Source organism: Mycteria americana, chromosome 22 (assembly GCF_035582795.1).
Source record: "Mycteria americana isolate JAX WOST 10 ecotype Jacksonville Zoo and Gardens chromosome 22, USCA_MyAme_1.0, whole genome shotgun sequence".
NCBI lineage: Eukaryota > Metazoa > Chordata > Aves > Ciconiiformes > Ciconiidae > Mycteria > Mycteria americana.
Genome location: NC_134386.1, coordinates 2276655 through 2294796, shown reverse-complemented (window position 1 = coordinate 2294796; position 18142 = coordinate 2276655). Strand labels below are relative to the sequence as shown.

Genomic DNA, 18142 nt, shown 5'->3' with positions numbered 1-18142 from the left:
CTATGAAATCTACTACAACAGCCAAGATGGAGCACTGGCTGCGTTCAAGCTTGTAAGTCAATTAGTCTCAGGATTTATTCTGCCCTCGATGTCTCAGTGCAAAAGGGGAAACCTGATCTTGATCAGAGAGGCAGCACGCCAATATCCCACAGAATGAAACACTAAAGTTTTATCACCCTAGAATCTTGATATTTGTATTCGTCGAGATGAAATAAAACTGCTTTATTCAAACTGAGGAGCTGAGTTTCAATCGACAAACTCCTCAGAGCAAAAAACTGTAGCAGTTTCAAAAGAATTAGTACATTCACGCCTAGGAAAATACTGCAGTAATTCAGATTAGCTCATTCTTGGTAAGAGGAAAACAGATCATCAGTAGCTAACATAAATAGCTTCTGAGCCTAACTCCCAATAGCAGATAAATAATTAGAGTCACCTGAGGTGTTGGAAGTAAACATTACCATTAGTGAAACAACATTTTCAATTCCAGAGGCTCACAAAGTGACTTATAGTGGACAGACTCCCTAGGGAGCACTACATTCGCAGTCAGAAACTTCAGGGAAGACAGAGCTGTCCTACTCCAGCTTTTTCAAGTGCAAACATCTTAAACACACAGTTGAAGCAAGCAGAAAGCATGAAAATAGCTCTTACCTTTCTGAAGAGTACTGGGAAAGGAGAGAGTAACCTTTTCATCCTCATTTTGATAGTTGAACCCTGTGGCATGTACCTCTGAAAGAGAAAACCAGACTATTTTGTTCAAAATAAGCCCCAGAGATGTTTTTGTAACTCATGAACATTTAAAATTAACTGAATCAGCTGAATCCAACAACATGCTGTAGTTACTGAACAAACCAATGAAGATTTCGAATAATCCATAATGATATAAATGCAAGCAACCAAAGAAACGCCACCCACCGTCAGAGTTCCATGTTATATTATCTTGCTTCAGACAAATAAATCTACCACTTTTACATCAGGCTATACAGCCACAAACTCAAAGCACCACCTCCATGCCCCTTCCACCTCTGCCATACATCCCATCCATCAGAATGCTGTGCTCATACATGGCAGGGAAGTCTTCTGCTGTGCTGAGTAATGAAAGCTGTACTGTTAAATTGTAAACTTGCAGTAAGAACAGTATCCTGTACAACGCCAGGAGTGCTGGTAACAACTGCTACAGTCCTGACAAATGGTAAAATATCACACAAAACTTTCCCTCGATATTAAGTGCTTACATCAGTGTAGTAGGATTCTTACTAATTATTCCAAACAGGATGCTTATGATTTATTTAACTAATTTGTGGATCTCACTTTGAAAAGCACACTAATATCCACAGCAAGGTGGTTTTGTTTGGTTTTAACCACAAAGAAAAACACAATGTTGATTTTATTTAAAAATTGTCTTCAGAACCAGGGACCTACCTTGGAGTTTATATACCATTCAGCAAGGGCATCCAAAATCAACCAGAATATTAAGCAGTGTGGCATTTACGCAGCATTGGATCTATTTGTAGATGCAAACATCCAAACTATGAGGCCAAGCTGGATAGATGGAGGAGGGAATGGGTACACAGGAATTAAACTGTCCTGCAGCTTAGAGTTAGCAGAGCCCAGAGAGAACACCTGGTGTTGCTTCTTCCTTCCTAATTCATCAAGTCCCACTTGCTGCATCCAAGGTGATGTACATCTATGCTCCTTGAACCAAAAAAAATCTAAAATAGCTATGCAGGACCTCACTTTGCAAGTTCTGCTACCTATGTCACTCTACACTCAACCACCACAATAACCAGCTATCTTTAAGAAAGGCAAATCTGCACCAAAACAAATAAGCAATACTTTCTACCACACATCAGCATCTTGAACTACCAAACTTGGTAAGCCTGGACACAGTAATACATCTTTCTATGCAGACATACTGAGGTAGATAGTAGTTTTGAATGGTCACAGAAAAAAGGACAAAAAAGAACACTGGAAAGTGCTGTGATACACAGGGGTAAACATCCTAAAAGAAAAACGTACCACTATATCAACTTCTTCATGACATGGAATTCTGAATGACAAAGCTTGTTTGAAACAACAATTTAATTTATAGAACAACCCGTCTTCCACACTCAAGTATCACTACAAGAACCCAGGTATTCGGTTTCAGAGGCAGCCTAAGCACACTCGCAAGATGTTCAGCTAAGTTGTTCCATATGTGACAACAGTAACTGGAAACATGTTTTTATTTCTATAAAATTTAAACTGCTATTTATTCTGGAACAGTATGATTTTAGCCTTAAGTCAGAGTTAATACCAACCTCTGCTCACAGAGAACATAAATGCAGAAACTGCACGAATGCATTAGTCTTAACTACTGGTTTCACTGTGCTCTGCTCAGTGTTTAATCAGAGTTAACCACCATGCTAGGGTACATAATACATAAATGCTTAAAATAAAAGAATTCTAGCTGTAAAAAAAATACAGTACAGAAACAAATTCAAGAAAAAACCCATTATTTACAGGATCAAATAGAAGAACTTTAGACTACTCGTCTGTACTGAGGAGTTCCAAGATTTTTAAAATCAACTGGAAGAGGGATGAGATAGACCATTTAAACAGAATACAGGCCAAGGACATCACAATGCCAGCAAGCGTTGGGCAATGAGCAATGGAAAGTAAAGGTTTCGCTTTTCTTCTTATAACTCCGCGGAATACTGAGGCAGAAAAAGGGCCATTATAATAGAGTTGGAGACAAGATATTCAGGGGAACAACGCTAATGTACAACACACTAGTCTGAAAGTGGGCTTCCAAGCAACCGAGAGTGGAGCTGATTGCTGACTACATCGTTTAGATCCAATGAATTTTTACCCCCGCTATCTTCAGAGTCCAACAGACAACAAACCTGTTGTTCTGCAATAGCGTGTTAGTGCTCTCGGTCAGAGGGAAGGACGGGCAGAATACCTGTCAGAAATTTATGTTAGCCTGCCTGGGAGGAATCCCGCTGCTGGACAACCTGCAGATGCTGAGCTGTCAGCCTGTGGTCAGAGGCTAAATGAAAACCTGAGAAACGCCTGATAAAGATCAGTACAAGAATGCAGAAACACTCCCCCCCATGTATTTTAAAATGACCACAGCAAACGAAAAACATTTGTATCTTTTTACAACTTCTAATGGAAACAATCTGATACCAAAGACAAACAATACCATGACTTCAGGATCATAGTTCTAACCTACTGAAACTGAGAAATACAGAAGAATGCGTGTTATGCAGATCTTCTGCCAAAAGTTGACAATGAATATTAAATTTCCCCCTCCTCCGCTCCCAAATGTGAAGTCCTCCTCTAAACGTATTTGAATTTGTAGCTCCACTACTTTATAACCTTTTTAACCTGTACTAGGAAAGCTACAGGAAAGACACAGGCAAACATTACCAGTGCTAGAAGAAGGTGAAGACCTTCAGGTTTTTTTGCCCCTGCAACAGCCTGGGAAAGCATATTAACACATTGCAGAAAGCAACCTTGTTTCAAAGAGCTTCTCAACCTTAATTTTACAGTACTAGATCCCAATTACCCTAAGGTTAGAAACAATGTTTAAACAAGTTATGGTCTAAATAGGCTGGAAGCAGCCACCTCCAGCACATCCTGACCACCATCTCCACTAAAGGAGGCTGAGAGTCTGGTGATACCCAGAACAACTAGCCTCTGATGAACACCGAAAAGCAAGGGCAAGAGTACATCTGGAACAAGAGGTAAGACTCATTTGCAGTTTCACAAGACGTGTACTCATCGAGGAGCTGGTGTCTAGAAGAGTGTCTTTCCACACTCAACTCCAGCAATTTTTTGTAATTCTCAAAGCAGCTGCTTATACATCAGTTTCCAAAACAGCAGTATATAAATGAAAGATTCAAAGTTACATTTTTTTTAAACTAACTATTCAATGCCAATAATTTAATCCAGAGCAAGAGAACCATGGAAAACCATCAACAATACTTTTTGTTAAGAGTTTAAGAGAACTGCTTATAACAAAGATGTAATTGCAGTAAAAGGCTGCCTGAATTCCTAACAGTGTTGAATACAAAAGCTCCTGAAGAGAACAACACAATTTTGGCAGCCTACTAACTTTGGAGAGTTTGGCACTGCAAGGTTGCAAGTTAATCACTAGCACATTAGTACACAGTCTGGACCAAGTCGCATGAGAAAATAAAAAGCTGCTAGTGCTCCATGTCTTTGGAAAAAATGCATAAAAATCAGATCTAGCAACCCTCCCAAACTCAGCGCTACATATCAAATTTTACAATAGCATTTTAAATAAATTACAGTTCTTCTACAGAGTACTTCCTGAAATTGCACAGTAACCAGATGGATACATCAATTAATGATCCCAATTTCTGTATTACATGCTTATAAACGTGGATGCTAGCCAAAGGTTTTAAGCAATGTCAAATGTGCGTGTATTTCAAAGTGAAGACAAAGCCAAGTGCAAGAGACAGCATTTTTTCAAGTAGCCCTCATTCCATGGCATGGAGAAGTCACAGGCAATTAAGGTATGGTGGCTTAATGAACTTGCATTCATCAACTGAGCTGCAGTGACTGTGTGCACTCTGGCTAGTCTATCTGCAAATTAAACACATTAGCTTAAAACATCTACATGTTGACATAGCATACGCTGTCCTCCTTCAGCGTTAGCCACTGAACTATGCCGATGCAATTCCTGAGAATGCTAATGCTTTCAAGCCTTTTCACATCTTTTCACGTGTTTCAAACCAGTGGTTGTAAAATCCTTTAAAGGGGTCAGAGGTATTCTTGCGTATCAGACATTCCCAAACTGACCATGCTAACGCAGCCCAGGCCTCCTTAAAAAAAACCTACCATTAATAATTCTGTCACATCAAGTCCTCTCCAGAAGATAGGACGAAGATGAGTTTTTCTACAACAAAGAAAGGTTTCACAACTGGCTTACATCTAGGCTGCTACAGGCAGAGACAGTAGTCTCATTTTTCCCCACCTGGCCCCAGCTGCATGTTCCCATTCCCTTCCTTCCACTGGCATTCACATACAATCATCGGGATCAGGAAGATGATCTGTCTCCAAGCTGCCTTTTTTTTTTCCCCCCTCGTAGAGGCAGTTTTCAGCCAGAGCAGTTTCCTGATCCAGATGGCTGCTCAACAGCACAAACATGAATGCCAACAGAAGGAAGGGAGTGAGGACAAGCGTTGTTGCCCCTTTCCACAGCAGCAGGATTTCAGACTGCCTTACAACCATCGTGAAACGGTAGTGCTCCCAGGCCGAGGGAAAGCACTGCTTAGACACCCTTGGGTCACATTGCTTACCTTTCCATAAGCGCTAGCGATCTTTTGTTGTTGTTTTTAAACATCAGCTGAGGCACTGGTGTAACCAGCATCTAGCACCAGCATCCAACCATGTCCCTACCATACTAGGAAGGAAAAGACTAAAATAATGAGCTCGGGCCTTAAAACCTTTTAAAGGTTGAAGTACAAACCAAAGTTCACTCGATTATTTCTGCTAAATGAACATCACTTATGGTTGCTCGTAATTTTCTATGCAAAATTGCCAACTACTACCCTCCAAGCATCTCTGAATTTAAAGAAGCTGCTTTAGATCCCCCAGTATCTGAAAAGCTTTCCAAGCTAAAGGCAATGTAATTCACTGATTGTGACTCCATCACAATTTCACAGCTCCTTAAAAGAGAGATTCACAAGAAGCTGAAACTACTTAGCATTCAGTAAGTATGAAAATCCCCTAAAATTTAACTTAAGAACCAACTTGCTTAAGAATGCCTCTTCAGTTCTTCATTTAGCTGAGCAAAGTCAACCATTTGGACAAAGGTAGTAAAGCATGTGCGTACCTAAATGCTAAGGCTGCACTATAAACATTTGACTACAAATGCTAAAAACTAGCTTCTGGAAAAAAACAAAAACAATTGCTCATTATGATTAGTGGGAGGAGCCAGTCATAACTTCAGCAATGGAAAACTCAGTCTTTTGAGTAGCTTTGTTCCATTACAGCATACCTGGCACAAACAGCAAATCCACAACCTCCGGTTACAGTCACTACACTCGTTTTAAGATGAAACAGAGAATTTTTCTACTCCAAAGTACTGCATAATCAATTTCTCCTGGTTTATTATTCACTATCACTCAATTGTGGATTACACAGCAAAATTTTTTTACTTTTACTTTAAAGCTTCAGAGATCCTCCCTCAGCTTCCCGTCAAATATTGGGGAATAATCTGATTTCTCTGCAAATCTGCATTAAAATTCCAAAGACCAAGTTCTACCTTCTGCTGTATCCATCTTTAGAAGAGTGAATAGGAGGGGAGGGAAAACACAGCCCACAGTTCTAGCTAAGATTTCTGTTGTTGTACAAGCCACAGTGCAGTAGGCACTCAAGACCAACAAGAATTATTAGGAAAAGAACAAACTATTCTGCACAGAAGTCAACAGATCACCTCCATAAACAAGGGAAAGGTATCTGTTGCGCAAAAAGGTCTCTTTTTTGCACAGCTACTTTTCGGAACAGAACCACACTTGAAAGAAGATAAGTGACCGATTATCTTTTGTCTCACATTTACAGACAAGCGTGAGACAGATTCTTCCCCACTGAGGTACAGAACTAAAAGAGGTAACGATTCTTCACTAGAGCCTTTAAAGGAGAAAACGTCACTATCTTCTTACTCGTTTTCAAATATACTATGTAGGCAATTGGTACAAGGCTCACCTACGTAACTAAATCCAAATGATCTGGCTGACATTTCTGTTGGTTCATTGGACTATATTTCGTACCCTGTTTTTGAGACCAGTTATACAATTACTATCCAAAAGCTGTGCACAATAGAAGCATTAGTAAGACTGACTTGATCTGTATCAACAGGTGCCAGCAAATAGTCTGCGAATTTCATGCAATTTTACTTCCCAAGCCATTATACTAGTTGGCAGTTCACCAAAGTGAAAGATATGTTTTAACCCCATGAAGCCTGAGTATAATTATAGTCAACAGGCAACAAAACTGCACCTCAAATATTTATGATACAACAGTTTGAGAAGTGAGTGCCTAGACTATAGCCAGAGTGCTGTACTCATATTCCTGTGTGTCCAGAGCGCCACATTCAAGGCTACCTGAAAAATCAGAATGAAGGAATTTAAGCCACAGAAACTCCCTTCCAGTGTACTTGGTTTTAAGTCTCCATTAAGCTGTACTATTAATACTTTGAAGTTACAAGGAGAGTATATCACTGTTAAAGAATAGAAAAATAGACCCCTACGAGAAGGAAATCAGCTCTGAAAACAACAAAGATAATACATTAAAATAGAGATCCTCTCTATTTTACATATTGTTCCTGATTTGACTGGAAAGAGCCTTTATTCCTAGGTACCTTCTCAGTTTATTTTCATTTTCTCAATGACAAAATTAAAAATTAATAGGTGGTTTGGGCCTATGGCACAGTGGTAGGTGGAACAGACTCCATACGCACTCTGCTATTACTACCACTCTCGTTATCGCCTCATTACTCAGTATAAGAAATAGCTCCAGGAGAGCTTAGCAACACAGTGCATCCAATCAACTAAAGATCACTAACGGCAGCACGTGAAAGGCACACAGGAATGGAGCGCCAGGGTACAACGCGGGAGCCCAAATCAAGCACGTAGGAAACAGCGTTCTATTCTTTCACTATCGAAACTCGGTGGCCAGACTCCAAGCTCTTTGGTAATACTCTTCTCTGCCGCCTCTCTTGCTGTGACTGCGCTTCCTGCACTGAGCTCTACTTTTCCACCACACACCCACCGAATGCTACTTCCTTCGGACAAGAGTTCCCCATCCACCTAAGCACTGCTCAGCTGCTCACAACTGTACTTAAGCCCTCTGGTTTCTTTAATACCACATTAAAAATAAAAATAGTCAAACCAATTTAAATGCAAAGACTCATTGCAGGCATTCCACTTGTGACATACAAATCTATTAGCCATAGGAAAACGTCACTACAACAAGAACTGAAATTGTCCCTACCAAATCCAGTCCAGAAAATTAAGATTTCTTTTCTTCTCCAGGTGTTCAGACAAACATAGCCCTTCTCTCCAACTTTATTCAGCTGTTGCATAAGCATACTAGAGAAGTTTAAACCTAATCAAAGGAACACCTTTCTCCTATCTGTCATCAAGATCATTCCTTTAATTCACAATCATGGTTTTAATAAAGTGCTTCATGACATCACAATGGCATTTTCCTTATAGAAAGGGAAGCTCCGCAGAGCCTTTTGTCATCTGAAGGACTTAAGAAACAGTCATACACAGTGGGCCAAATAGCTACTGTGCTTGAAATAGCAAAGGCTCCAGAAGAAAACCAGAAAGGCTTTGCACACTATTAGACCATCACTCTGTTTCAAAGAGCTTATTTTCCACACCTCAATCATTTCAGGCTTCAATTGCTAAAACTTTTTCTGTGGCTGTTAAATCTCCTCAAAATATAATTGGGGAAGACATCAACTACTATAACTGTGTCTTACAAACACGTACTGCTTCTTCAATTTCTCCAGTAACTTCCAGCCTTTCACTGAACTGGATCCCAACCACTGTCTCCTCCACCCAATCACCTTTTTCCGTGTTGCCCTACACTCCGAACATCCTGCTAAATGTCAGTTAAGTGTCTTCTGTACTTTTCCAATCCTTCCCAATGAGTATTTCCTACTGCAGGCCATTATTGATGCATTCCTTACCTAAGCCCTTTTTACAGATTTTGTCAATATTGCACAGTCCACAGGTACAGATCATGTTCTTGCACAGATATCTGGTATAAAGACAAATAATCATGTCAAAACAGTCAGACATCCTTTTGCCTACGACACTCGGGCATGACAGAGTAGAACGTAGATTCTAAAGGTAACTTTTTTTAAACATAATGCAAATGGCAGTGATGAGAAGAGAATGAAAGTTAGACAATTAATTTTGTGCCTCTAGGGGTAGGTTAGCTTATCAAAATTATTACATAATTTCACAATCAAAGTTGTTAACTGTTGGCAACAGCACCTCACATCAGAAATGAAATGGATTAACACGTAAAAACTCCAGCAAAAAAGTAATCCTACCTTCGTCTCCTTCTGGTGCATAGGAAGCTGTAATAATGTCAATGTCAGCACAGTTCATCACAATTTGGTTGGTTGCCTGTTTCACCTGGAAGAGAAATTTCATGAGCATCAGGAAGAAATGGTGTTCCCTACTCCCTTGAGCTCCCTTAGGTAGGCATTCCCACCTCCCTTTAATCTAAAAACCCCTCCACCATCAAGTATTGGAAATAAAATTTAGTGCTTAAGCATGGTAAAAAAGAAAAAGATATTCCACTGATTGCTCTCATTTGTTCCAGAACATGCGTACTTGCATCATGTTCAAGCCATCTAGGCCTACTTATCAAGACTGTAAATTATTTAAGGGAATGGACTGCCTGCTAAAAATTGGTATGTAAGCTTGACAATAGGGCCCTTGTACATGCCTGGGAATCCAAAACCAGTAAAAATAGATAGAGAGCCTGTAAGCTTCCTTTTAGAGATGACCTACCATAGTAAAAGCCTTTGAACACAAACTCACATCTTTCAGAGATGATCAGAAATACTACCTACGGTACTGTGTTCTAAACTGTCGACACTACAGGAACTTCTTCGGTTAAAAACATCTGCCAAGAAATTCGCCTTTACATTTTCCTGAAAGCTTTCCTTCTGCCAGCTCTTGGCTATACACACTTTGCTTTACTTAACAAGTGGCCAGCTCCCAGCGCAGTAACAAACTGTCTCACTGTGCCAGCTTTCTATTTGGATGCAAGAGCTTGAATACAGAGGAATTCAAATTAAATATCAATTAATTACAAAGGGGTAAAATATTTGGGAATTAAGCTAGGAATTATTTAGAAACTTATGGCTGAAACCACTAGAATCATCACACTGGATCGAGCTTGTAATCCTGCTAGTCCAGGATACAATTTCTAGCTGTAGACAATGCCAGTTCTTTAAATAAAAGAGCAAGAATTTCTGTAACAGCCAACTAGAGTTTAACGTATGCACAAAGGAACTCCCTCCTACCCGAGAGAGTAAGTTCCTTAAAGCATAAGGACTTACATCCCTTTCTTGGTTTTTCACTATTATAACCTTAAAAGGCCCTATTAACACCTGTACCCATCACTCTAGCTATCCATGTTTGAACACAGCAGAAACCAACTGGACTTATTTGTCTGCGATGGAAACTGGTTCCCGTGAATCAAGAGCTCCTTTGCCCCTGTAGCAAAATCAGCAAAGCGCTCTGCATGTGCACGCTAGCTCAGCATTCAAGCAATCTGAGTGTAAATGCATTTATTACAGGCAAAGCCAAAATAATAAGCTGTGAAGTGTCATAGTTGAAACAGACACTTATCACTCTGCCCTAAAGGAGCTGGTATCTACACAAGATGAATAAACGGAAGCAGATATTCAGTCTTAAGCTGTTCTATCTAGGCTCACTGAAGAAATGGTTCCTTAGTCATCGTGTACATAAAAATCAAATTCAAGTCTAGTCAGTGATAAGAGAGGCTGAAGAAATTTAAATGATTAACTTAATAGGCGTAGCCACATCATAAGAACGGCCCATCTAGTCTAATAATCTGTGAAACAAAGGGCTAATACCAGATACTCCCAGGAAAGTCAATCCCTGCAGTGGATGGTTAACACAAGACAAACCTAACTCAGAAGTTTCTTTCTAGCCTCAGCCACCAACTTTGCTTCTGAAGCAAATATCTATGACTTATTGCTCTTAACAGAACTGTTTGTATAATAAATATTACGTAAGGGCTTATACTTTTTGACGAGCGTAACTATTAGTAAACCTCTCCAAATCCTGCTTGTCAGTCACCCTGCAGTAGTGTGTCATACAGAACAGTGCAGAAGAGCTGTGTTGTTTTCATCATGTTGCCTCTTCATGGTAATAAAACCAAAACAATGTTACCTAATAAACTTAACCTGATTCTAAAAACAACATGCTTGCAAAGCATAGAACTAGCAAACGTAACAGCTGAAATGACACAGGTTAGATTTGATGCTTCTAGTAAAGATTTACAATCTGAATTTTTTTTTTTTTTTTCCAATTTGGTGTGCATGAAACTAAAGGATTACACCACCTCCCAAAACCTAAGATCAAAGCCCAACAATTTTTAATCACAATATTAAGGTTTGGGGTTTTTCAAGGTCTTCTAAAACACAGAAAAATCAGAATGAGAAAAGCTTTTTATAAATGTCTAGTAGAGACCTTTATTCAATCTAAAAATCCAAATCGCTCTGGATTAAGAATTCAAGATGCATAAAGAGCTGTCCAAATTGCAGACAATACTGGGTTTAACAATAGGCTTGATCTTTAAAAAACAACCTCTCCTGAGGACAGAAGAATTTTCAGTGTAGCACTGTGCCTGCAAAATAAGAAAGTTTAGGTTTAAGTGGAGACAACTTCAGAGGCTCCTTAGAAAGACAATTACCTATTTTTAGATTTTTTTCTTACCTCCTACAACTATCAAGCCAGTTTTACAAAAGAGTGCAACATACTAGAAAACATTTAAAGGGATTGAGTGAACCAGTAGCCTAAAAAATGTTTACTCTCCAACTCCCGAAAAACAAAGGGCAAAATTCAGCGTGCTGATATGAATATTGACAGTGTACTCTACAGCACACTTCTGAGGCTCTCCTAATTGAATTCAGTGGGGGAAAAAAAAGTTTTCATGTTGGCACACAGGCTCTAGCATGAGCGCCTCCTCCCTCTGATCCACTAAAAATAATGGAGCACAGACATACCTGTAAGAACAGAACCAAAACAAAACTATAAACCGCTCAGCATACTTAACATGACCATTTTATCTCACAAGACCCTATAGCCTAATGCTTACAGACACCACGTATATCGTGAAGATGAATGAATGTGTTTTACTGTAAGTGATACCTTGAAACTGCTTTTACATTTCTGCTAATACTATGTTCTGGAAGACAGATATTCTGCTCATGCAGTGCTTTTCATGAATGCAATCATATTAAAAGGCAAAAAAGCATCTCGCTGCATAAGGTATAACCAATTACAAAGCTGCATATATGCAAACTGTCACCCTGCTTCACCTTGCTCTATAATATAATAAATTTACTCTTCAACAAGAAGAGGCTAATCAAGGCAAGAGCAAGCTACAAATGCCCACAATGAAAGTAGTTTTGCCGTAAGGCTGACATGCTTAAAAGCAGCAGATGAACTAAGATCAATATCTGGAATGAAGGAATGTTTCAAAACTTTAAACCTGTTGCTTCTGATGAAACTCTAGTAACACTAATCACAACTCAAATACCTATTGAGATTAGCCAGACATAGATACCACAAAGCAGGTCTGCCCTGCAATAAAACTGCAGACCTTTACGACATTTTAACTGTCAGTAACCTGTCATTAGGCTAAGGTGACACACACTTCCCAAGCCCCTACACATCCACACTCGTGCTCAGCACTTGTTTCTGGGAAGGAAAATCTCACCCCATAGGAGATAACAGCTTAAGCTCCCCCCAAACGTTTTCCATGGTAACATCATTTGACAGAAGAAGAGCTAAAAAGGCTAATTATTTAATTTTGAAAATGAAGACGTTTTCAAAACTCTGCCAAATAGGACTCAAAGATCCTGTAAAGCTTTTGATTGTCACCAGTTATCAGGAAAGGCCTTAATGCGAAAACCTTTTTAGGACATTAAAAACAAGAATTTGAATGGCTTCAGTGGAATGCCAGCCTACCCAAAATACAGGATGAAGTGCACCAAAAGACACCTTCTACAGTCAAAACTAATTCTCTAGAGCCATTCATAAGACTAGATAATTAAAATCTTGTCACTCGGCTTCAGAGTCCTTTTCTAAATGTAGCATTGTAACAAGCATGTATGTTTTTAGCATTTTACTCTCTAAAAATAGACAACTAAAATTACCTCAGTTCCTTTCTAGGGTGTATCTTTTTTAAGAATTTCAAACTTCAGTGAGAAAAGGAATACAAAGTTTTATTCATCTGCATCTCGAACAAATTATGGTAGCCAAGTAGTAAAATTACCAATGCCATCACTAATTGGCGCACTGGAAAAATTCACTTCATTCCAAAGAGCACCTAACTACATTCATCTGTAGCAGTCACACATACTTCAGAAGTGTCAAATTCACACAGACAAGTAAATCCCTTTGTAACTATAATCAATGCAATCATCTTAGCCTTATGAATTACAGAACTGAAAGAGGCCTTTCTGTCAGGGAGAAGAGCAAAGGCGTTCCCATCTTTGAAGCTGGTGGCATAAGGGTACATGGAGCCCCAAGGTCCTGACTTTAAAGCACCAGACTTGGAACACCCAGTATGGTACCTTTAACACTCAAATTCAGACCTAATTTTATGTCCTGGAAATGCAAGTTACAATGCTGGATAACATGACCGTCTATTTATACTAGACAACTCCCCCCGCCTCCCCCCTCCCCCCCCCCCAAAAAAAAAGATACTGACCACAAATACTACACCCATTTAGCTTAATTTTTCAAGGTTTACATACAGGAGTGTCACAATTAATCTTTAACTGGCGTGCAGCAGGATCAGAAGACTACACATTCTTTAGTCTAGCAGATACTGCATAATTAACCTATAAAAAGCAACAGATACAGGTTAAACATTGCTAAATATAACAGAGTATCCTTAAGACATATTAAAGGGACTGGGAAAGACATTTAAAAGAGCCATCTACCTCAAGTCTGCAAATCCTTTAAAGATAGGTTGCTTTGCGACAAAGAAACACTTCACTGTAGTTTCCAGTGAAAGAAATGAATCACCACACAACACTCCCCAAAGAAGGTAGTTTATATGGAGGTAAATACCAGGAGGTTAGAAGACAACCATGCACCTTTCGGAAGCTCTGCACCACTATAGCCTGCACCAGACAGGTGATCGTTTGGAGCCATGACAGCGTTAAGAACTTCCATTTAGAAGCTTAAAACAACCGTTCAACTTTGGGAGCCAGATGTTTGTTTCTGTTGCTAGTTACTCATGTTTGCCTTTTCAGCACGATGCTGAAGAACAGAACGGCCACACATCCCCTCTTTGTTCCAGCCCTCAGTTAGGCCTCCCAGGAGTCAAAAGCAGAATGGAAAAAAGTTGACCTAGACACTGAGTAATATGAGTGTGCTGCACTGATAACTAGACCCTGAGAATCAGGGTTATAATAATTAAATCTCAAGCTAACAGATGAATAAAGTAGATGAACTATTTCCACCCCCCCAAAAAAAAAAAAATCTTAATTGTGCTCATTGAGAAACATCCACACACACCCAACAAATCAACAGTTTAAAATGCTAAAAGATGACACAACTGACAGAGCAATCACAGGACTGTGAGCAGGCGACTATTTCAGTTCCAGATCTGCTATCAACACGCAGCATCCGATTCTCCCACAACCACGTTTTGTTCTAGCTGTGATAAGGGTTCCTTGTGAAATAGTTCATTTAAGGATTTTTTGGGTTTTTAACTGTGATAAGTGGCCATTATATACTGTCAGTTTATATAATTGTTACACAATTCTACAGCCTTCAAAAATATTCATATGACCACAAATTACATTATTGAAAAATCTCAAGTAACCGGACAAAACTTAACCTATATGTTACCAGATACTTAACAAGCGCAGCTTCAGAAGGCTACAAAATTAAACTATCAAGAGACAGATTTCAGTATCGTTCCTTTACCAAGAAACAACAAATACTAGACAGAGGGCCAATTCCCTAACTTGAAAACTAGAAGTACCACAAACACATATAATTTCTTTTTAAGGCTTTGAAATCAACCTGGTCACTGCTGACACTGAAGCAACAGCTTTATCTTTTGAATCATAAAAGGCTTTATCCTCTGAAGCTTATTTGAAGGAGCCATATAAGTGTAACATCTATTATTGTGGCATAAAGACAAAATGTTTTGTTAAATTATTTATATGTACAAAAGCCAACACAAGTGTACTGCCCCAAAGCCAAGCCTGGAAGGTTATTTAACATTTCTTTAGGGCTTGGTGCTCAAGTTGAAAGACTTACCAAAATTCTACACAGAGGGCTGCTAAATCCTATTTAATGGCTGTGAGTGAGAAACACAAACCGACTGATCAAGTGTTACTTGTAATATCTTGACTAAATATCACAGCCTTCACTAATTCTAGTTTGCTATTAAAGATGCAAAATAGCAAAGCAAACGAACACTTTTGATGTACGTAATTAAAAGTTTTCCTAATTTTGTGATTAATCATGATTTATTCTGGTGTCAAAGTTTCAGTACTCGCCCCGGAGGTCGGAAAGCATCACTGCTTTAAGTACTTGATGTGGATTATTGCTTGTCCAGCCATTATCATACTGAATGGAGCAGAGGGACTAATAATTATTCTTGATTGGTTATTAAAAAACAATACCTGGATCTTCAAGAGGAGGCAGTGTATGTATTTCCCTACGCAAAGCCTGGAAAATTCAAAGTTTGTGTCTTAACATAAAATCACTTTTACCTCGACGACTGTACAATGTATGCCAAAGCTCTCAAGCACACTGAAAGCAGAATGCCTCTGATGAGCTCCACTCCACCTTATTACAGCGTGCTAGTAGAAATGGCCAACAGGTCCTTAACTGAACCAATTAGATCCAAAAGCACACAAATTATTTTTTTATTTTCTAGATGCAATCCCAGCTCAATAACAAACAACTAGTAAATGTTAGCATATTCTTAAGTAAGCCATACCCTTGTACAAAAAGTATCCTGTCCACCCAGTACTGTAGGTGAGCTGGCTGTTCTTCTCTCCATTAAGGCGCAGAATAGTCACCCTCTAATTTTCCAGAATGTGCCTTTACCGTGCTTTGGACGCTGGCAGCCACAGCAAACTTCTCCAGATTTCTAACTCAAGACAAGCACGCAAACACTCACCCCATACACCTTTCTGCACCTCTCCTGTACTTGCTTGCATGCAGCTGGGATGTGGCCTCATGATTCTTCGGTCTATAGTTGTTAAAAGTTATTTAAAAATAAAGATATATACTTAGATATGTTTTAAAAACCTCACCCTTTATCTTTTTAATTCTTTCTACCAGGGGAACATCAGATCAGCTCACTGTGATCTGAACAAGAGTTTTTTACAACCTTGAACCTGCCAGATCAGTACTCTTCCTTAACACATGCCCTCAGCTGGTAGGAAAGTCCAGGATTTTGCATTGTCAGGTGGTTTCCATTGCTCTAGGAATTCATTGAGCAATCCCCTGAACAGCAAACAATAAAAATATCTCAACAGGACTAAAAGCTGCAAACCATCTCCACAAAGCTACCATCTCCACAAGAAGCCTCCAAATCCTCGTTATTCCTGGATTTAAACTGAGTTTCCAAGGCTGCTGCTCAATACCACTCTCTCCTCAGTAGCAATGCTGGCTTAAAAAGCCACTACTCCCCTCCCCCCGAATGTTATTTTTAACCTGGATGATTTCAGTGATCCCATTTACAGCACAGCCCCACAGCTGTAGCAGGACTCAGGAGTAGCAACTTGGGTGCGAAGACAGGAATAGGTGGCTAGGATTAAGACGGAAGAGATTGGGAATTTCTCAAGCTAGCATTTTCACCCAGGCTGATGCACCATCAAACTGAGACCCCAAAGACAGCACCGGCCCGAGGACTTGAGCTAGAACAAAATCTGCAAGGCAATTTACGTTTTTAATATTTCTTCCATGTGACACAAACTTAATCATCTCTGGTCATCTTCCTCCAGGTCCCAAAAGTCACAAGATTCACTATCATCCACAGTCTTTTGCTCTCCCCAACTTCCACAGACACCAGACACTTGCCCAGGGAGGCACTCTCTCTCTTCTGTACCTGTGCTTCAGGCTCAGCAGTTTTATTACCCCGCTACCTCATTTTAAATCAAGGTTTTAACCACCTCTTTAGACCAAGATTTAAATCTGTACACATCTCAGCATTTCAAATCTCCCTCAAATATTTTTGACCTCTCAGTACAGTCATCCCATTTTAAGAAAAAGTCTGGTAAGCCCTTACAATTCTGTATCTATTTCAAACCATTGCACAAGGAAAGACATGAAAGCAAATTTAGGAAATCTTGGCACAGCAGCCTGAGAATGACTATGAGACTTCTGGGCTTTCATCAAACATTCTGGCTTTGAAGCATGAACATGGGGAAGCTTTTGCCTTTCAGAAAAGGCAGAAGACCCAGCATTTTTAGTTTGCACACCCCTTCCCGCTGTTAACCCGAGCCTCTCGCTTCACTGACTTCAAGCTTTTCATGACACTGAGGCCTACCAGCTTACCATACTACACCGGGGGAGTTCTCATTTAATTGCAGATGTGGTAGTTTGTCTTTCCAGCAAAATCCCGAGCCATCTGAATGGCTGGATAGAGATAAAAGCAGCATGCTGGAGGCTGAAAACAGGAACAGGGCGCTCACTACGGATTTGGGGGAAGCCGGGGATACCAGCGAGGCAGATATCCGTGGCTCCGACCGCTCCACGCCTAACCCACATACAGACTTGCTGGCGGGGCCGCTCTGGCAGCGGGCAGGCGGGAGAAGAGCCGGGGACGGTCCGAGCCGGGGGGGAGGGAGGGATGGAGCGGGCCGGGCAGCCCCCGCGCAGCCCGAGGGGGAGCCGCGGGGCCCGCGGCGGCGGGGCGAGGCCCCCAGCCCTTCCCAGGCCGCTCCCGCTCCTCTCGGGGGACGGAGCGGGGCAGGGCGGGGCCCGCGGGTTGCCCTCTCCCCTTCCCCGACGCCTGGCCCCGGGGTGGGGGGGCGGATATATACATATATATGTATAGGCTGAATGGAAAGGGAGGGCGGAGACCGCGGGGGGGGGGGGGGGGGGGCAGCTCCGAGCGGCCTCCCTGCACCTGCCTGGCCGGCTCCACCGCGCCGAGGGCCGGGCCCCGGCCGGCTGACGGGGCGGGGAGAGGCCCTCAGGGCCCGGCGGCGAGGAGGGCAAGAGGAAAGGGGGAGATTGGGCCCCCGCTGACTGACGGGGCTCCCCCAGGGCCCGGCTGAGGGAGAGAAGGGGGGGCCGGGCCCGGAGGGCTGACGGGGCTCCCTCAGGGCCCGGCGGCGGGAGGAGCGGGCTGAGGGAAGGGGTCCCCT

General features: G+C 41.0%; 1 protein-coding gene across 1 annotated transcript in view; it reads right to left on the bottom strand.

Annotated features, from left to right (window-relative positions):
- NPEPPS (aminopeptidase puromycin sensitive) overlaps positions 1 to 18142 on the bottom strand; it is a 38660-nt gene that overhangs the window by 20096 nt on the left and 422 nt on the right. The window contains exons 2-3 of the mRNA XM_075522715.1: positions 9080 to 9164; positions 649 to 726 (exon numbers count right to left, since the gene is read on the bottom strand). Of these exons, the coding sequence (XP_075378830.1) occupies positions 649 to 726; positions 9080 to 9164 (163 nt within the window). The remainder of the gene's footprint in view (positions 1 to 648; positions 727 to 9079; positions 9165 to 18142) is intronic.